The sequence below is a fragment of the Equus przewalskii genome, chromosome 26, assembly GCF_037783145.1.
Source record: "Equus przewalskii isolate Varuska chromosome 26, EquPr2, whole genome shotgun sequence".
NCBI classification, from domain to species: domain Eukaryota; kingdom Metazoa; phylum Chordata; class Mammalia; order Perissodactyla; family Equidae; genus Equus; species Equus przewalskii.
This window is the reverse complement of record NC_091856.1, coordinates 15,701,348-15,722,455: the sequence shown is the minus strand read 5'-3', so window position 1 is coordinate 15,722,455 and position 21,108 is coordinate 15,701,348. Positions and strand designations below refer to the sequence as shown.

Below are 21,108 nucleotides of genomic sequence, written 5' to 3'. Positions count from 1 at the left end.
ATGTGTAACGTACAATATTAAATGAGACAGTACAAGATTACCTAAATTAATTTTAACAGTGATCCCATAAGATATAGTTTATTTTTATTTCCTTTCATCACACATAGACACCAAGGCTTATTTCATTTCCTAAGTCACACCCAAGTCTGTTGATTAAAAGCATTGCTTTTAACTGCCATATTTACTACATATCCAAATGGTATCCTTAGGGGAATATATGTCCTTTAAAAAATTGGAAAATTCTACTAATGATACAAAAACTGGTCTTTGAAATGAAAATATTACATTGATTTTCTTTTTTGGGACTCCAAATTCGGTATCATACAAAGAGCCACACTTATTTTTATTGTAGGAAGAGCACCAATATTTATGCCAAAGGAAAGCCAGAGAATTATATAGGTCACCATAAAAAATTTAATGTAAAACAAAGCTAATCAATTTTATACTTCCTTTCAATTAATTGACATATATCAACACCTATGTATTCTCCATGGAATGTTCTGAGCATCGTAAGATCAAAAGCATACTATCTGTGACCTCATTGAGTTCACAGTTAGGAGATGACACAAGGATGGAAAAAGGCAATGATGGTACAGTGTAATAATTTATTGATAAGTGTAGGCATAAAATATAAAAGCAGTACAAAATAGGCAGGTGAATAATACATTTTTAATTTGACTACTCTTTGTAATTGAAGTATCTGTCAACGTGTGTCTTCACCAGTCTTGAATCTTCATGTTCTACCATCACTCCAGTGTTCTCATTCTTTTTCTTTTAAACCTCATCTCTCTCTCCTCCCAGAAACTGTCTAGTCTAAGACCTGGATTTTAGTTCTATCTTTTTCATCCCTTAAGTCTCAAAGATTCCATGTTAAAAAATAAATGATTCGACTAACCAACCAACCAACAAAAAAGACTCTAGCTTTGCTCTGCCTCTTTTTTATCCCTAAAAAGGACTACTAGTTCCCATCTCTTTTTTTCCTTAGCCAGCCCCAACTGGAATGCCTTACAGTTTGTGTATATGGGAACAGAAATATTTAAGTTTGGTTGAAACATTATGTATGGAAAAACATTTATACTGGAAAATTGTAATCCTGTTACTGAGTTTACAAAGGATTGTTGTATTTGAAAACATGTTGTATATACATGTTTTAAGATAATAATCACTTACCCTGAGTGCATGGTCCCCCTTAATCCATGTCACTGATGGTTTGGGATTGCCCATTGTAGTACATGGTAGAACTGCCTTTAATCCTTCTGTTATCTTTACATTTATGGGAGGACGAGTTATTTTAGGTTCTAAAGGGAAATAAGAATTCAGAATTAAAAAGGCAATATGGCTGTACTAAACTTAGAGTTTCTAACCTCCTATTTAATTCTAAATATTCACTTTAAGAATAATTTGTTACATTACAAAATTCACCAAATTTTAAGGTTAATTTTTAGTGAATATCAAAAGAAATCATTTTTTAAAAGTTTAGGTTATCTCTCTTTTATTAGTATCTTATTTGAAAACACAAATTCATGAAACATATCAGGAGTTTGAAGTTGTAGTATTTTTTGTGTTAAAAATAGTTAAAAAGTTGATTAAAATAAGCTGTCACCAAAACAATTCATTATTTAATTCATACCAACAGACATGAAAACATTTGAAAAGACATTTTTAATATAAATTTATATTTTTAATATAATTCTGAGTTATGACCTATTATCCCTTTAGTTTCTATCTAAAATTGACTATTAAATTTAATGGTTAAAAATTAGAAACATTTATCCCATAGAAAGTAAATCAGATATTATTATATAAGTAATCAGAGAAATTCTAGTCATACAATTTAGGGTATCTGCACTCTGCAAAGCAAACTTGGGTAATTTACTGTTCTGTAAAACACTTAATTCTTTCAGAACAAGTAGTTTATGTCAATTTTATTCTCCAATGTTAAACTTTCAGAGGAAGAAGTTATTAAATCCAATGTATAGAAGAATTGACAAGTTCAGGATGCCAGTTATTTTACTACTTAAAACATTCATAAAATAATGCAAACTACATTTATTTCCGTAGTAATCTTACATTACAGATACAAAACAGAAGACTGTCTTTGCAGGAGAGACTACCGAGAAGAAGATGCATTTCATTTCTTTCAGGTCATGTGCCATAATCAATTTGTTACTTTGACAGAAAAGTGCATGCAATAATGATTCTTTTCCTTCTACTTTAATTGTGTGTGTGTGGGAGGGGGTGGTTTGGTGGTGGTTGTAAGTGGCATTTGCAAAGACTCATGGTCTATTGATATTTAATAGAGGAATTTACTGTCATATAGAGTTGGTATGATCCTACATTGTAGCAAAAATACAAGATAGGCTTAAATAGGTTATTGGAAAACATCAACTTAGTCACTTTGCCTGCTATCTAAAGCATACAGCTCTTCTTCTAATCAACAACAGTGAATTCCTACATTTAGATAATGGCCAGGCACCTCAATTGTGAGTTGGGTTGTCATATAGCTGCTGGCAGAAGCTTAGCTCAGGAGTTGATATACTTATGACGTAGTCAAAGAGAGTGTTATCAATTCCTTTCATTGAGTTCCCTATGCTGATCCCTATGGCAAACATGAGTCATAGATAATATCTTAGGCAGAAAACCTTTGTTAAAGCAAATAACTTCTATCTTCTCAGTGAAATACAGGTCTTAGTCACCTCTTGGATGAGAGGTGAGGGGAACCCTTGTGGGAAATTGAATACAAAATAAACTAGGAATGAATTGAGTATTGATGTGGAGTCATGGATTCCCCACACTAAGGGAACCTGATTCAGGTGGAGCCATGAGCACTGACTCATGAGAACTTGTCACCTTGCTGGAGCAAGATGCTGAGAGTATCTTGCTATGCCAGCATTGAGTCCTTAGTTGATGGACCATAAAGAAGTTGGGGGAGGGAGCTCCTGGGGGAGATCCTAAGGTAGTTGGAGTGACAATGGAGGTGGGGACCTTAGGGGCCTCAGGAAGCAACTCTTCAACAAGTAGTGCAGAAGCATTGCAAAATTTTAACAACTAAAAGAGCCACACCAGTGTATACCTCCATGAAAGGGAGAGCTTTCCTAAGGAGAGGGTGGAAAAAAGAAGAAAAGAGAACATGACCATGTTGGTGATGGTTTGTAGTGGGAATTTTTGTGAGAGAGTGAGACAACCAGACTGTTCTTAGCTGAGAAAGAGATAGATGGAGTTTGTGCCTTCTATTTGGAGGCAAATCGTGAGTGCAGGAAACTGCTCCCTTCATCGGACAGAACTAGAAATAGAAGTGTTGATGTTCACAGTGTGACATACTGGAGGTTTTTTAAATACAGTCTATTTCCTGGGGCTGACAGGTCATTGATCGAGTAGGCTGATAAAGAGTTAAGGCAAATGTAACTGGACTTGTGGAGGTCAAGGAATTATAAGGATGAAGTGGCTAGGGGTTCTGTTTCACAGCTGTTAAAATCCCTTAGGATAACGGCAGGAGTCGTGGTGGATAGAAGACAGTGAGTCTGGAATCAGAGACTTTGATAAACATGAGGTAGTGCCTGGAAGTGAGTAGATGACTTGATGAATAGAGTTAGAGGAGAGAATGGTCAGAATGGCATAAGCCCTCATGAGAGGAAAGATTTTGTTCAGGAATACAAAATACAATGGTTTAAAAACAGCAAGAAGGCCAAGGAGATCAGCCATGAGTACTTGTCAGCCTTGTAGACATGAAGTGGGGAAAAAATAAACAGCTTTCATTTAAGGAGAAAAGTCACTCAAGTTTGAAAATTTGCTCAAGAAAATTGAGTTTGATATAAGGCAAAAGGGTAGAAGAAGTGCCTGCAAAGAGGTTAAAGTTAAAAAAGATGTTTGGTGGCTGGCCCGGTGACCCAGTGGTTAAGTTTGAGCACTCCACTCCAGCGGCCTGGGGTTTGCCGGTTCGAATCCCGGGTGTGGACATACACACTGCACACTGCTCATCAAGACATGCTGTGGCAGCAACCCTCATACAAAATAGAGGAGGACTGGCATGGATGTTAGCTCAGAGATAATCTTCCTCAAAGCAAAAAGAGGAAGATTGGCAACAGATGTTAGCTATGGGTCAATCTTCCTCACCAAAAAAAAAAAAAGGATGTTTGGTTGTAATGGAACACTTTTAAAGGCACAGGGTAAAGATTTTAGAGGGAGCTTCCCTGGTGAGAGAAGTCAGGGTGGAGCAAATAAAAAGCTGTGTAAAGGCAAGAAAATGGAGAGGATAGATAACTAAGAAGCTTGCCTTTGGGGCGGTGGTTGATGGCAGGAATAAGAGGGGTCGCATTAACTGCCTCAAGCTTGTGTTTTGAACTTGAACTTGTCTCACTGCTGAACCTCCAGATATGAGGGAGTCTCTATTTACCGCCTGCTTCAAAGTGGACCAAGTTAACTTTAGAATCAATAGATGCTTCTCTTTCTCACTCACTCATCTTCACTTGCAGGGCTCCACAACTCTCAGCAGCTCCTCCCACACCATTGTTGGCTATGCAGCAGTAGATGCCATCATCGCTGTCTTCCACACTCAGGATGGTGAGGAGCTGTCCGTTCTCCCGAATGCTGTACCGGGTATCAAAGAGCCTGCAGGTCACGGAGGAAAATGGCAGGTTAGGGCTCATCTATGACTTTTTGGCTATAACTAACTGATCAAACAGATGATTGTCAATAGAAGAAGTAGATTATAGGTAAGAGGAAACTTGAATGAGTTCTGCATAATAGAATAACCTTATTTGATAATATAAAGCTAATGTCATATTTTAATTTTTCCTAGGCTCCAATAGTCAAAGCACCACTGAGTCCTCCAAAAATGCTTTCAAAAGATAATGTCTACTGATAAGACCAAACATAAAGTTTAAAGAAAGCATATTATTACTAAGATGTATGAGTCTTCTTTTAGTTACTGGGAAGTAGCAGCTGGATAATGAACACACACACACACATAAATGTGACTAGCAGAAAGGGTTAAGTACTTACAGAAGTAACCAACAATTAACTGAGTATTTGTTCATTCATTAAACAAATATTTGTTGAATGCCTAACAAGTGCCAGGCTTGGTTCTAGTTCTTTGGGATACAAAAGGAAGCAAATAGCCCTGACTTCTCCACGTCAATTAAATCACTGTGTTGCTTTGGGCAATTCTTTTAACCTCACTGTAGTTCAGATCCTACATTTATGAAATGAGGAAATTTGCATTTTACATATTATAGAAGGTGAAGTTTAGTACCGCCAAGAACTATGGTTGTATTTATGTCAAAGATAAATCACAAGGCAAACGTGGGCATTCTTATCAGAAAAAGGCAGAATACTTACTTAATGAGAATTTTATTTTTAGTCCAGGAAATTTCAGGCTGGGGATAGGATTCCACTGCACACATGAAAGTAGCCACTTCTTCAACTAAGGCATCCACTGTTTCAAGAGGAGTGGTGATGACAGGAGCTGAAAGGAGAGGACAAATAAAATGAGAACATACTAGAATGCTGTTTACTAACCCTTCTGTAAGCAGTCAGAGGCCACTGCATACCTGAATGAGAATTGTATTTCCCCACAGCATAATAAATTTGCCAAAAGGAAGGAAGATTTTATTTAGAGAATTTTGCTTCTACTTCCAAACTAGGCATTTGAAAATCAAAAAAGAAGAGTCTCGGGAGAATAGGACTTAGAATTTATAGTATATGAATAGGGGCACATCCAGGCTTTGTGAAGCCCAAAGTTATATAATTTGGATGCCCTCTTTAAGGAAAAATATATAAAATTATGAATACAAACTGTCTGTGGCCACTCCAACATCAATCAACTTGAAAGGAGGTGTGATTGAAGGGAAGTTAGAGTGGAAAGAGACAGAAATCTTAACAATTGTTGTTTAAAAACAATTTTTCCCAAAGTTCATAAAAATACATTTTTATACGAATACATTGCTAGAGTCTGCTGAGGGTTTTAGAAAGGGATCCTGCAATTAAGAGACTTTGAAGCTTAAGCTTCATCAGATTTATAGAGAATTCATATCTGCATATGAGTAGAGTAGAAAAAGACTCAATAATAAAAAGATAAATAACCCCAATTAAAAAGTGGGCAAAGGATCTGAATAGACATTTCTCCCAGGAATGTATACAAATGACCAACAAGCACATGAAAAGACGCCCACCATCATTAGCCATTAAGGAAATGCAAATCAAAACTACAATAAGATACCATTTAATACCCCTAGAATAGCTATAATCAAAAAGAAAGATAATAGCAAATGTTGGCGAGGATGTGGAGGAATTAGAACCTTTGTGTATTGCTGGTGGAAAAGTAAACTGGTTCAGTCACTGTGGAAAACAGCATGGTGGTTCCTCAAAAAATTAAACATAGTATTACCATAAAATCCAGAAATTCCACTTCTGGGTATATACTCCCAAAAGAATTGAAAGCGGGGACTCAAATGTATATTTGTACCCTCATGATCACAGGAGCATTATTCGCAAGAACTTAAAGGTGGAAGGAACCCAAGTGTCTGCCAATAGATTAACAGATAAACCAAATGTAGTTTGTCTATACAATGGAGTATTATTTAACAATGAAAAGAAATGAGGTACCAATACATGCTACAACATGGATGAAACTTGGAAACAGTAAGTTAACTGGAAGAAGCCAGACACAAAGACAACATATTGTACAATTCCATTTGTATGAAATGTCCAAAATAGGCAAATCTATAAAGGCAGGAAATACATTAGTGATTGCCTAGGGCTGGGGGACAGGATGAAGGGATGAGAAGGTGACAGATGGCTAAGGGGTATAGGATTTCTTTTAAGTGTAATGAAAATGTTCTAAAATAGATTATGATGATGAACGCACAACTCTGTGAACTGTACACCTTGAATGGGTAAAGTGCATGGTATGTGAATTATATCTCTGCAAAGCTGGATTTGTGTATGTGTTTCACAAAAAGAAAGACAACAGGAGGAGAGGCTGTAGACGTGGTCCCTTTTCTCCTTCCTCGCCTCTCCCCCATGAAATGAGGGTCACCTGGATTGGAAAAATTGGGGAGGAAAAAAAGAAGTTAAGAAGGGTGGGAGTGTATTGGTAGTGGGATACACCCCTCTTCAATGCTTCAGGAAACCTGAGAATCCCACCAAAACAAAGGAGTAGGGTCCTGGTGACCTCAAGGGCTAGATGATGTGGGAAAGAATGTGCCAGCACCTGTATTTGGGTGAGTCTGGAAATCTACCCTATTGCACAGCCTGATTTAAAATAATTTTCATCATCACCACTTTATCATTATTATTATTATTTATTATTATTATTTTTTTGGTGAGCAAAATTGGCCCTGAGCTAACATCTGTTGCCAGTCTTCCTCTTTTGGCTGAAGAAGATTGGCCCAGAGCTAACATCTGTGCTCATCTTCCTCTATTTTGTGTATGGGATGGCACCACAGCATGGCTTGATAAGCTGTGTATAGGTCTGCGCCTGGGATCTGAATCTGCAAACCCTGCGCGGCTGAAGTGGAGCACACGAACTTAACCACTATGCCACCAGGCTGACCACTCATTATTATTATTTATCAGATGTTTATTTACTATTTTCCCTGTAGCAGGCACTGTGTTGATGTGAAGCAAAAAGATGCATAACACACATCTCTGCCTCCTAAAGGCCCACAATCTAGATGATAAGGTAGGATAGACACACAAAATGATAATAAGTTATGCCTGCTATCCTGGTATAACTATTAATAGGGCCCCTTATGCTCCAAAAAATACCTTAGTTTGGACAGTAAAGGATACGGTCATTTTAGTTAAAATGCAAGGCTCATAGGAAAGCCAAGTAAGCAAAGTGAACAATATCTCAGATGTGGAGTAAGTGGTGACAGCCTCATGAAACACTTCAAACAAACTGACACATGGGCCATAAAAGATGCATCTACTGCCTAAACAAACCTTATTTTTTCAGTAAACGCATCAGCTGAGAGTGAAAGAAAATGGTGGTTGAGAGTGTTCCACTTATTCCATATCTCCCTTGTTAGTGTTATTCTTTTCTTAAGATCCGGTTTAAGCATCATCTCCTCCCAATTTCTATGACTTGCCCGATAGAGTCAAATGCCCTTTTCCTTAACCTCAGGTTATCCTGTATATGTCACTCTTATAGCACTTGTCACACAGATGCTATTAAAATGATCTGTGTGTATCTTTGTCCCACACTCAATTATAAAAACCTTGAGCTTTGTGTCAGGGACCATATCTCAGACCTCTTTCAATTCTCAGGGCTAGCACATTGACTGATGTATTGTTTCAGTGAACCAGACTATATTTCTGAGGACTTTATAAAAGGTATATATTTTTTAAAAGGCTGAAGGAGAGTAGCTGAAATAAGAGAGCAGAAATTTTAGGTAAAATGACATCTTATTAATAGGCATCAAGGCCACCCTTTTCCAACTTTCCCCTGAAATAACCATTAAAATATACAGAACGAAGTAGGAAGAAACAAGGATATGAAAGGTATTAAAGAATAGTTAAGAGGCATAGAGTGTAGATTGACAGGCACTGATATACTTCTAATAGAATTTCCAGAAAAATAAAATAGAGAGAAAGCTGTTCATTTTTCAAAATTGAAAAAAAAAGCATAAATATTAAGATTGAAAATTCCCACCAGGTGCCAAGCTAGATAAAGAAAAATCAATTCATCCTTAAATACATTGGATTAAAACTACAGAAAATTAAAGATAAAAGAAAATCTTAAGACCTACCAGAAAGAAAGGATCAGTTACCTTAATAGGAATGCCAATTAGGCTGACCTGAGATTATTCAGATTGTTTAGCAACAATTGATACCAAAAGGCAATGGACCAATATCTTTAAAGGGCTGAGAAAAAAATAACTGTTATCCTGGAATTCTATAGTCAGCTTAGATAATCATTTTGAAATGTAGACAAAATAAAGACACACAAATATTGAAAGTGTTTACCACTCTACCTTCTCTGAAACAGTCCCTAAAGAATATATACTCAGCAAGAAACAACTTTTTCCCAAAAGAAAGGGGTAAGGGACAAGAAACAATAGCAAGCATAGATGGTGGTAAAATATAATTGCAATTTTAACGCACTGTAGAATATTAAAAAAAAACAAACCACTAATTTTCGTGTTTAAAAAAAGAGTGGAACTAAAATTCTAAATAAACAATTACAAGATGAAAATTCAGGGGAGAAGTTCAGCAGATAGTTAAAACATGTTAAGCTCTTTACTGTAAACGGGAAAATGACAGAAACGCTGAACTTGGGGAGAAAAATATATGGTTAAATGCATATGTTAAAATTTTATTAATGGTCACCACTAAAAGAATAGATGAAAAGTCAAAACTTCCAAAGTAGTAGGAGAAAAAGAGGGTCTAGAAGTGAATCAATCAAAAAAAGAAGAAGGGGTCAGCCCCGTGGTGTAGCAATTAAGTTCACGCACTCCACTTCGGCAGACCGGGGTTTGCTGGTTCAGATCCCAGGCATGGACCTAGGCACTGCTTATGAAGCCACGCTGTGGGAGGTATCTCATGTATAAAATGGAAGAAGATTGGCACAGATGTTAGCTCAGGGCCAAGCTTCCTCAGCAGAAAAAAAAAAAGGAGGATTGGTGGTGGATGTTAGCTCAGGGCTAATCTTCCTCAAAAAAAAAGAAAAGAAAAAAAAAGAAGCAGCAGCAGAAAAAGAAAAAAAAAAGGAGGATAAATAAGCCAAGAAAAGGCGTGGTTAACAGAAGACGTAAAAGAATGGGGGAAGAAACATGCCCAAATAAATCAGAAATCACAATAAATGCCAATGGTGTAAACTGACCTATGAAAAGATAGACACTATCATACAGTATTAAAAAACACAAAAGACACACCTAAATAAATTACAACAGAAACGTTGGAAATAAAGAGAAGGGAAAATATATACAAAGTAAATACCATTCAAAATAAAGTGATAAAGCAATAAAGCACTACCAAGAAAAAATCGAATATAAGGTGATAAACATTTATAGGGTGAAGAGAAACATTACTTAATAATAAAAAGAACAATCCATCAGGAAGAGACAACAATCATGAGGCTTAATTATTTAAAAATATAGACTCAAAATAAATAAAAACAAAGCCAGAAGATATTACAATGAAGTAATAGGCTCCTAAATTTTTAAAGAAAATCACACACACACACGTATATGTCAGAGAGAGGGAAAATGGAAGAATGAACGAGTACCAAAATGTTAAAAGCATTTATCCCTAGAGGCGAGCATTCTGTATAATTTTTTTTTGTTTTGCTGTATCTTATAATGTTAAAAAATAATATATATTATCTCTATAATAGAAAAAGTTACAACAAATAAATCAGAATGTCACAGGAATGTTTATCTTCCAAAGAAATGGAAGCAAACTTGTAACTGATAAGAAAGTTTGAGAAAGTCAATCTCTTAAGAAAAAATTATGTATTTTCTAAACAACTAGTGAGTGAAATAAGCAATTGATTGTATAATTATGTAGAAATTAAGAGATAAAAACTAAAAATATTACATTAATTTTATGCGATGTAGGTTGTGATGAGCCCAAAGGTAAACCAATAATCTTGAATGCTTTCATTGTTTGAAAAGAAAGACTATTGAGCAACTAGGCATTGAGAGTCAATCTAGGACAGGGCTTGACTTCAAATTCCTGATCCCATCACTTTCCAGTTCCATAAAGTCACTTAACTAGTGCTTTGGCATCGTCAGCTGTAGATGGAATGATAATAAAACCACCACTTGTCATGAGGATTAGAAAAATGAATATACGTAAAGCATCTAAAATTGTCCTTGGCCCATAGGGAACACTATGTGTTATTTGATTCTGTAAGTTAGAAACAGAAACCTGAGCTGCTCAATGGTTCTCCTGGTCTCTGGATTACATGCAAATTTACCATTAATATTTACTCCTGGGACTCTATCCAAGGAAATAATCACAAAATGGAAAGGCACATAGATGACTTTCACTGCACCAAACAGATTAATTGTACTAAATTGTACTTATAGCATGAAAGTGGGAGAAGAGTTAGGCATGCGGTTTGGTCTTCCTAACCATGTTCTGCTAGAGCTTGCTTTTACCGGCTGGCAAGAGCAAGTGTTAATTTTTCAGGAATTTAGTGAGATAATTGTTAAATACAGCTATTGTTAAAAATTAAGTCATATAAATTTATAACTAAATAAATTATGTTAAAAACAATATAATAACACTAAAAATTTGTCATTTCCTAATGGTTGTACTGCATTTTACTAGTATCTGTGTTCTTGAGGTTATTCGCATCTAGTGAACCTGTATGGTAGAAATAGCATATAGAGGTGTGCTCCTGCACGTCTCTTCCCCATTCAGTGTTTGTTGTTACCTTGACATTGGCTGTGGTTGGAGTATTTACAGTACAGAAACAAACAAATGCAACAAATCAGGGCCTTTTTATTTTCTCAGAGAGGCAGATACGAAACATATACCAGCCACTCTTATCCAAACAGGATATTATTACACAGTTGCTTCAAATGGTATTTTGAAGTATTGATGATATAGAATACGCTCATGCTTTAGTGTTAAGTAAAAATGGAAGGCAGCAGAATTGTATAAACAATTTTATGATACCTTTTTATTAGGCTATATAGAAAAGAATGGAAGAAAATATACCAACATGTTAACAGTCCTGGATGTATGTGTGACTTTCTCTATTTTAAACTTTTGCATATTGTATGTTTTCCCAAAATCATTCTTAATCACCCTGTATTATTTTTATTTAAAAAATAAACTTTGTTCATTAGTTTCTTCTTACTTAATACACAGATGCAGAAGTGACAGAGTATTAATAGTATTAAATAATTAATATTAATACTATTAATATTACTTTTCCAATGAGGTGACACAAACTCTGTTGAGATCAGTTAAGATCAAGGGAGGAAATCTTAGAATGTCTTGACAAAATGGATGTGGAGAAATACACGAGGTGTTACTAAGTATCTTGTTGACACCTTCCCATGATGTTCAGTGGCACGAGAGTCTTGTGTGATGTTTGCCTCTGTTTTTAGCAATTTTGGTATCTAAAATTGATTAAGAACCTGCTATGGGTCACACGTTATAATTTTCATTCATTATCTCATTTACCACAACAAACATAAAGGCAGATATTATTATCATTCTCATCTGGAGATGAGGAATGGAGCTAAGAATGGTTAAATAACTTGTCTAAACACAACAAAAGTAGGAAGTGATAGAGCTGAACTTCAAGGTTAAGGTTGGTTTAAAGTTCCTATCTTTTAACTCTAAGTTATACCATGTCTTCAGCATAGTACTGGTTACAGACGGGGGAAAAAATAAGATTTACATCAATATCAATTTCTATAGGCAGAATATGGTTGGTTACATCCACTTTGCCTATATTCCAAAATTGTCCAAACAAATCTGCTTTCAAATTTTTACTGACACGCTCACATGGTTATATTTAATGATATTTGTTGGCTCAGCAGACTGTCTCTTGTTTACTTTCATTCTACTACCCAGCTTTCATCTCAGTCAGAGCCTGTTTAAGCTAGGGCACTATTTCTTCCCTCAATCCAAGGACCATAGGAATAACAAATACATGAAAATGAGCACAACGCTCTTCTGGACCAAAAGAGTAACTTGACTTGAATACCAGCTTCTTGAAGAGAAGGACATATTACCCTTTTTATGGGCTCTTGCACAGGCCATTGACATACCAACTTCTCATTGAATAGTTGCTGATTAACATGACCAAAGAATGGAGTAAACAAAGAAGTCAGGTGTAATTGCTCCTTTCTTTTTTAGTTAAATTAGGTTTCAGATTTGGAACATATTCACATTTTTCTAAAGTCATGAACATAGTATTGTTTTTTCAGTATGAGAAAATGCTTCGGTGTTGGAAATTTTTAAAATCCCCCAAAGAAAGAGGATACTCAGTGTTGGTCATTATTTGGCATCTCTTAGAAACTGACACATTTATTCTACTGGTGATGTAATGAAATATGTTATTTTTTATAATGATGTCGTTGGAACTTGCAAGATTTGTTGATAATCTCAGTAATCACTTAATGCTGTATCTTTAATTCCTTGTCTCAGATCACAGTCTTGGTCTTTGCCTTTAGGAACGGCCCTGGGCATAGGCAGGTATGAGTTCTGGCTTAGCCTGTTAGAATTTCTGAAATTGTCTCTTCTGGGGGCATTCATTTGAGTAGGACATGATCTCATAGGGACCCATTTAAAATATGCCTGTGGTCCAGGAGTGATCATTTCACTGATCATTGACAATCACAGTACATAAGATTATGTGTTGAGCACCAGTAGGCACTTCATTTTAGGAAGAAACTGAGGATTATAAAGACTACATGGTCTCCCTAAGGACACACAGAAAGACACTGAAGACCAGGAAAAAGAACTTGATCTTAACATTCTCTTCCAGGCCTTAAATGTGCTCATTTCACTTTCTTCATTATTCAACCTAGACTGCCTGGTATGTTGCCATATAAGCTCAACTCCCTTACTCTCTAGCCCATTAGCTGCACTGACCCTGGAAAGCTCTAATCCAACCAGCTGTCCCTGATGCTCCTATGTTCATATAGTATTGTTGGGTAAAGTGAAACAATGGTGCAGATCAGGGCCACTATAAAGGTGCAGTCCCCAGCCCCAGTTGAGCCCTCAGCACGGCCCATCTAGTCCTTCTATATTCTCTGGTCCACTCCTTCTCTCATCTTCCTGAATGGGACCACTTCCTTTGGGTCCTCTACTCACTCCTCACTTGTCAGTTTTTGCTAGTGACCTCAAGTCCTATTTCACTGAGAAGTTGCCTATTTCGCCTTTGGAATTATGGTAGAAATCTTGACATTTCTGCTTCTTCTTTTTGTTCTGCAAGGTCAATAACATTTAACGCAACTGTGTTTTCGCCAAAATGCAATGAGTTACTCTTTCACTGCACGTCCATATAAAACATTCATCCAGGACTTGGTGTTCTGGATTTCAATGACAGCTGTGCTTGCTCTGACTTAGTCATATGTCAAACCTGTGAATCCTGTCCCTGTATACAAAACGATTTAAGAGGAAGTTACTCAAACATATCTAAAGATAAATCACTTAGACTCAGAAACTTCTAGGTATGGTAGTAAATGGAGAAATTTTGAAAGTGGAGTTTGGACAGGAGTTCTTTGTACATATTAAACAAATTCAGTGCTGCTTACATGAACTGCTATACTCCCACATAATTTAAATTCAACCATACACTTAATATTTCTCGATAAAGCAGAAAATGCTATTGAAGTACATGGTTAAGGCAATTATTCAGTGAAACGTTGGCTGCTTTCATACATGATGGTTTGTAAAGTTCTCCTGCTTGTGGGTTATGACATTGAGCTTATCATGGAAAGTATCACTAGTCGAAATGATTCAGAAAGGTAGTGCCTTTTCCCCTTGTCTTTGAACAGTAGGAATCTCAATTAAACTAAAACTAAAACAATAAACTATTAATTCTACAAAGTTCATTATTAATTTTATTGAAAAAATGATACACCAACAGAAAAGGATCCACTGAATACTCTTGCACTATTTTGAATCTGTCAATCTATTTTGTAACACATTATCGTGCAGATTCCTTGATTCATTCATGATAAAGGATTTAGAAATAAGGTATCCCATCTTAAAAACTCTTCTTATTATTGCCTTCTACCAAGAATAGAGAAAGCAACCTATGAGGTAGTTTGTGTGGAATGTTTTATTAATTTAAATAGCATTAAAATAATAGCATATTATGGTGGGGGTTTTGTACCAATATATTCCATGCACTTTGACATTTAAAATTTTAGGGACTGTGTTTTCACAATAATGTTTATTCTCAGAACTGGTTTGTGTAGTTGATGGATGTTTGCCCTGCTAGGCCTGGTGTTTTGGGCTAAGGGTGATGTTAAACCCATACTAATTTAGATTTTACAATAAATACAGTAGACTAGGCAAAAACATTGTTTTAATTTTCGATTTTACAATTGAATTATAGCAGTAAATAAATTATAAACCAATAAACAAAGTTGGATTAAAAATCTGATCACTTTATTTAAAAGCCAGGATGTTTGGTTTTGTCGCTGTCATGCCACCAGATTTTCAAATTTTCAAAATAGAGATGGTGTGCATTTGAATTAAAGGCTTTACCTGTAAAGTTTGGAAACTGGCAATCCTTTCCTTCTAGAATATAAATTAGGAGTTCAGATAGAGAGGCTGTGTTTTTTTGTGCGCCAAATTCTAATTTGAACCATCAAAATCAATTGTCCTGCTCCTCATAAAATTGAATTCTAGAAAAGTTCAGCATCTAATCATGTTGTTATTATGTAACTTTGTGGTTTAGAAAAGCACAAATAAGACTTATAGCAATCTATAAATTTGAACATCCAGGTGCTGCCTTCCCGGACATCCGTTATATGATCAGGAAGTATTAAAATAATCTGAAGCCAATGTTAAGTCTTTCTGGCTATTCTTAGTTGTTTGAAAAGTTCTAGGTTCTCTTTTATCTGGAGATACCTTAAAGTATTAGTTGGAATTAGACATTTAAATACATTTGAAGACACCATTCTGCTCATGTAAATGGAAAAAGAAACAAAACAAAATAAGTCTATGAAATCAGACTGTGTGTGAAGAAGGCTGTATCAGCATGTGAATCTTAACCTTGTGACTCCAGAAATTTTATTGAATTTCTATGTTTCCCATCTACATACAGACACTACCTTCACTTATCTACACAATCAAATGTGTTTAGTTCTTTGGTAAAGTAATATAAAGGGAAAATAATTCAAGCATGTCATCAAATACGGAACTCGTTTTACTCTACTGTAATATATTTAACTTGGATATTCTTTACTTTAATTGATACCATTCAATCTATTTCCTCATGTCTTTTTAAAAAAGATTTCAATGAAGCTCTCGGTCACTTTGCACATCATACTTTCCAGTCTTTCTTCCTGATTTGAAATACACTAGTCTCAGTTTCATAATACGCTGGCCAGAAACCATTTCGCTGTGGACATTCTTGCTACTGCGACAGGTGTTTGTCAGTTTCTTAAGTTGCTTTCCTTTCCCCCGAGGTGGTGTTATTTCCGGTACATTCCAAAGGCAGTGAAAAAAACTTTTGCAGTCCCTTGCCAAGTCAAGTCGTGATGCCAGCTTCAAAGTTATTAAGAACCCATTGTCTTCAGGCTTTTATTATATAGGCGAATTCTGTGCATCTCTCTCCAATTTTGATTTTTTTAGGAACTAAACTATTTACTAAGAGTTTTGTAAAACTAAAACTGAAAATGGAAATGATTTTTGTTCAGAAGCAGACGCTCTGGATGTCTGGGAGTAGGGTTGATTATATTCCTGGCAAACCTGATGTGAAAAGGTTTTCATCATCCATTGAGACCACCCTGAAGTTTGACACACACGTAAACAATACAGACCTTGATAACTTCCAGTCTACTTGCTGTTTCCCCTACAAGTGAGGGCTGTGCATGCACTTTATGGCTAAACTTTTTAGTGCAAAACTTATAGGAGGGAGGGATACCAGTAGAAAGGAGACCATCAACCAATTGCTTATTTATCCAGTTTTCTCTCTCTCCTTACATTGCACTTCTATTTCACCAAGTAAAACCCAAACCCACCATAATATGAATTGGTCATGATCAGAGCACACACATGCACTTTAGAACTATGACAAGGCAACAAGAAGACAAGATTGCTCAAACCAACCTTTTGGAAGTTTCTCAGTCCCGCTGAAGGCAACCAAAGTAAGAATATGTACCAGTGGAATGTTGACGAGCTCTCTCATGATTAATCCAGGCTCAGGCAGGAGAAAGTTCCTTCTGGACAATGCAAGGAAAATGCCCCCACAGTTTACATTTTAAAGCATAGTTTGTTACAAAAGGGTCGACTGCTAATGACTGTTTGTGTCAGCAGCTCCACAGGCTCTAAGTATAATCAGGAATTCTCAGACTTGGCTGTAATGATGGACACGGCCAGCTGGTGAGTATCCACTTAGGCCAGTAATGCAAGTGTAGGGCTGGAGGAACAAGGGAAAGAAAATCCCTTTAGAATCCCTTTTAAGACAGTGGCAGAAGGACAATACCAGATGCCTCTTGCAACCATCACCATATTCCCGGAGGTATAGTTTTTGTGACCTTCGGATTCAGCTCACCACCTCTCTGCGCTCAAACCAGTTTCCTGGGTGTATGTGATCGTGACTCCTCCCATCTCTCACTCCACCTCCCGTATCTAATCCATTACCAATTCCTACAGATTGCATCAACTCAATATTGTTTGCTTTCCTCTCCTCCTTTGATTCCAGCTGGTATCGTGCTATCTCAACCTCCTTTTCAGAAGTTCATCTTTTCTAAATAACAGTGATAGCCTCCTGTTACCATCCTCTAACCTCTTTTCAGATAGCCTGTCCTGCTTAAAAGCCTTCAGTGGCTTCCCATCACATCAAAACATATTCATACCTCCCTGATATGACACAGGAGGCCTTGCTGGACTCTGCCTACCTCGTTAGCCTTGTCTTTTATAATATTTGCTTCTTATTTTAATATTTAACAACTTGTTATAGGTTTCCTGTCTACAGTTTTCTCGACCTCATGAATTGCTCATACTGTCCTGCTGTCTTGGAATGCTTTTTCCCTCCTCTCCACCCAATTAATACCTATCTCAGCTTGATCATCTTCTCCTCCTGGGAGCCATCCCAGACCAAAAATCCCATATCTTCCCAAGGTTGCATTAGGCTTGCCTCCTCTGAACTTCTGTAATATATTGTGCACATCTCTATCATTGCATTTACTGCCTTGTTTGAAGATTTTTTTCCTGTTGTGTTGGTGGTGATCTCATGGCCTCATGAGTCCACTGAGTCAGCAACTGTGGGCCGTCAGCCAGTTATACTCCTTGCAGCGGGTTCTCCTGAAAGTGCACCTCCGTGGCTCCCAAAACTACGCAAATCACCTTTTCCCACTGAGCAATATGTCCTGGACACTTTTCTAAGTTAATATATACAGAACTGCTTCCTTATTTCTGTTGGCTACATGGTCTTCTAAATCCTGGATATATGATGGTATATTTAACTAATCCCCAGTAATGATGAGAGAACCCATTTTCCTACACTCGCATCAACACTTACCTTTGAATACATTTAAATAGAATAAAAACAGCATTTCATTGTTTTAATTTACACTTATTTCACTGAATACTATTGGTAATGAGAATTTTTCATATACTCGTTAATTATTTTCCTTTTCTTTGGCTTTTGTCTATTTTCCTTTTAGGTCATTTTTTCTTTTCTTATTAATTTATAGGATTTTTAAAAATATTCTAGATGCAAATAATCTATCATTTATCTCTTACGTATTTTGCAAATAATTCCTACATAGAATACCTCCACTATGTAGCCATAGTGATTGAGTTGGAAATGGGCTTATGGCTCAAGCTGGCCAGTCCAAGTTCTCCCTGGTGCATAACTAGGCCTGATGCAAAATAAATTCTTCCTTCTCAGATCACCACCTGTGAGGACCAGGTAAGCCAGAACTGTTGGAGGTTGCCATGCGCCATTAACAAGAAATAATGTGCAAAGCCAGATCTATCCAGTGGACTTCCTTGTTATTTAAATTAATAAATTCCTTTTTGGGTGGCTTGGCTAATATGAGTTTGATTCCTTAAATTGCAATCAAAATAACTCTAATTTTAATAGAAGAGATATAGATTCGATCAGGTTTCTGCTCTGAGAGTATCCTGCGAATGCCACATATTTCATGGGAAATTTAGACATTAGCAGAATGAGCACATTTTTAACGTGAAATTTAGGAATCAGCAGGATGAACAGTGTGGTTACCTACCATTCCCATAAGCAGCACTAGGTAAAGCACAGAGTTATGGAAATCTGGTGACTACATATTTGTGAGCCAAATTCAGCTCAGGATCAGTACCATCAGTGAAGAAGTCCAAGGTGTGCCAGTCAGGGGGCCTCTTCATTCAAACGTCCAAGAGGAGGATTTGTGAGGGAGCACTCTCCATCCTCATTTCCATTTCCCCCAAAATATAGAACAAGTATTGATGGTGCCCATTTGGAATCCAACAGGAACGGCACTCTCTAGAGCAGTCACCCCAGGAAGTTATCCCCTACTTCAAATTCCATCTTGACCTGAGTCTGAAGGTGACAACAGTACTGTGTAAAGCTAAGAGGAGACGAAACTCAACTGAGGGAAAAATCAAGCCAGAATTTGAGACAGAGCGCTGGTTCAAAATGAATCAATCATTGGCTGAGAGAAGCGTGTGGAGAGTGTGGCTTAGGCATAAACACTGCAGCAGATCCCAAAGTGTGGCAGCTGGAGGCTGTCAGCCAATTATGCTCCTTGCAGCAGTTTCTTGGAACCTGGATACGACATGGCCTTCCATCCTATAACACAAGCAAATTTATTCCTTACAATAGCAGGCTCATTCAGCCGCGGAGAGTGGAAACTGGATGCCAGCCAGTTATTCGGCTTCCTTCTGGGCATGAGGAGAGTCCATGGGGCTGATGGCCATTCTTCCCTTTAATAAAATACACCCAGCCACCAATTAAGCCTGCTTTGCCACCTGTAGTCTCTCTGCTTCTTCATCTCAAGCTGGCCAAGACTCCTGGGAAGCAGGCTCAGAAAGCAAGTAGCACCATTCTGAGTCACATCTTGAACTAGACACCAGAATTCAGCCACACAGCAGCTGATAAGAGCAGCCCCATTCTTGCTGGAGTCAGCACATCACCAACTAAGTGCTCCTGCACTGCACCATGCTCTCATACATCTGGTGAAACTTGGCAAAGAGCCCCTTCTAATTATCACAAAGGCCAATGACTTAATTTTATGCCTCAATGGTCAGCAGACAGTTGGTCAGAAATGGATTGCTCTTTCTAGAAAAACTCTTGGGGAGTCAAAAAAATATTCTGGAGTTATATTTTTAAAAAATGGATGAATTCTCCCATTAAATATTAGGATAGCAATTAAAGGTGCATCAATATTTTGCAGGGGGCATACACCTTATAAAATTGAGAGAGACTCTTCAAAGAAAATGTTTGTTCAATGAATGAATGAATTATATTGAATACCTACTGTATTCTGGGCATTCAGCAATAAACAAAGTAGCTTAATGTCTGGTGAGGGAATGAATATTAAACAATTAAATAAATAATCAACTAAATTGTAATCTGGAGAGATATATTGTATTGTGAAATTATATAAAACATGAACTTGGCCTAGTCAGAGGGCTCAAGAAATGCTTCTCTGAGAAAATGCCCCTGAGGCAGAGCCCTGCAGCATAAATAAAAGTCAGACAGCCAAATTAGGTAGGTCTGGGAGTGGACTATAACAGGTAGTGGGAGAAGGATGTGGGAATGACCCAGGACATCAAGGAACGTGGTGATGAGATGGAAATGAAGAAGATTAGCATGTTGGAGTATGGAAACTGAGGGTAAAACCTACAGAGGAAGGTAGGGAAGATCATTCGGGATCTCGTATGTCTCAGTAAGAACTTCATTCTAAGAGCAGTGAAAAGCCATGGGAATGCAGATTTCAATTAAAGCTATAAAAGTGAATCAGATATGCTAAGTATAGAGCATAGAAGGAAAGGAAACTCTAGAACTGAGCCATGAAACACCCCAGCCTTGAAAAGTCAGTGAACAACAAAAAGTTAGAAAAAGAGATTGACAAGTAGCAGCTAGTGAGACAGAAAAAAATATTGATAAAGTAGAGTGACACAAAGGTGAAGGGAAGGGAAGGGAGCATTTCCAAAAGGAGAGCACGCTTTCCAGGAGTATGTTGAATGCTACCGAGAAGTCAAGTAAGGAGGAACTGAAAGATTTCCACTGAATTTAGCAACATAGAAGTAATTTATGACCATGGTAAAGGGTAGTCTCAGGGAATAGTGGGGAATGAGATGAAACCAGAGTAGTATAGACAGATTGAAGAGTGAATAGGAGGTGAGAAAATGGAGACAGTACATGCATGTGATTCTCTCAAAAAGAGTGACTATGAAGGAGAGGAGAAAGTTAAGCAGTGGCTGGAAGGAGAGATTGGATGGAGACAGAATTTA

General features: G+C 37.0%; 1 protein-coding gene across 3 annotated transcripts in view; it reads right to left on the bottom strand.

Moving 5' to 3' along the window:
• Nucleotides 1–17,157, bottom strand: part of MUSK (muscle associated receptor tyrosine kinase) — a 97,632-nt gene extending 80,475 nt beyond the window's left edge. For all 3 annotated transcript variants that reach the window (XM_070594993.1, XM_008513555.2, XM_008513559.2), the window contains exons 1-4: nucleotides 16,756–17,157; nucleotides 5,338–5,464; nucleotides 4,457–4,608; nucleotides 1,171–1,298 (exon numbers count right to left, since the gene is read on the bottom strand). In XM_070594993.1, the coding sequence (XP_070451094.1) occupies nucleotides 1,171–1,298; nucleotides 4,457–4,608; nucleotides 5,338–5,464; nucleotides 16,756–16,834 (486 nt within the window). In that variant the 5' untranslated portion in view covers nucleotides 16,835–17,157. The remainder of the gene's footprint in view (nucleotides 1–1,170; nucleotides 1,299–4,456; nucleotides 4,609–5,337; nucleotides 5,465–16,755) is intronic.
• Between the last annotated feature and the right edge of the window lie 3,951 nt (nucleotides 17,158–21,108).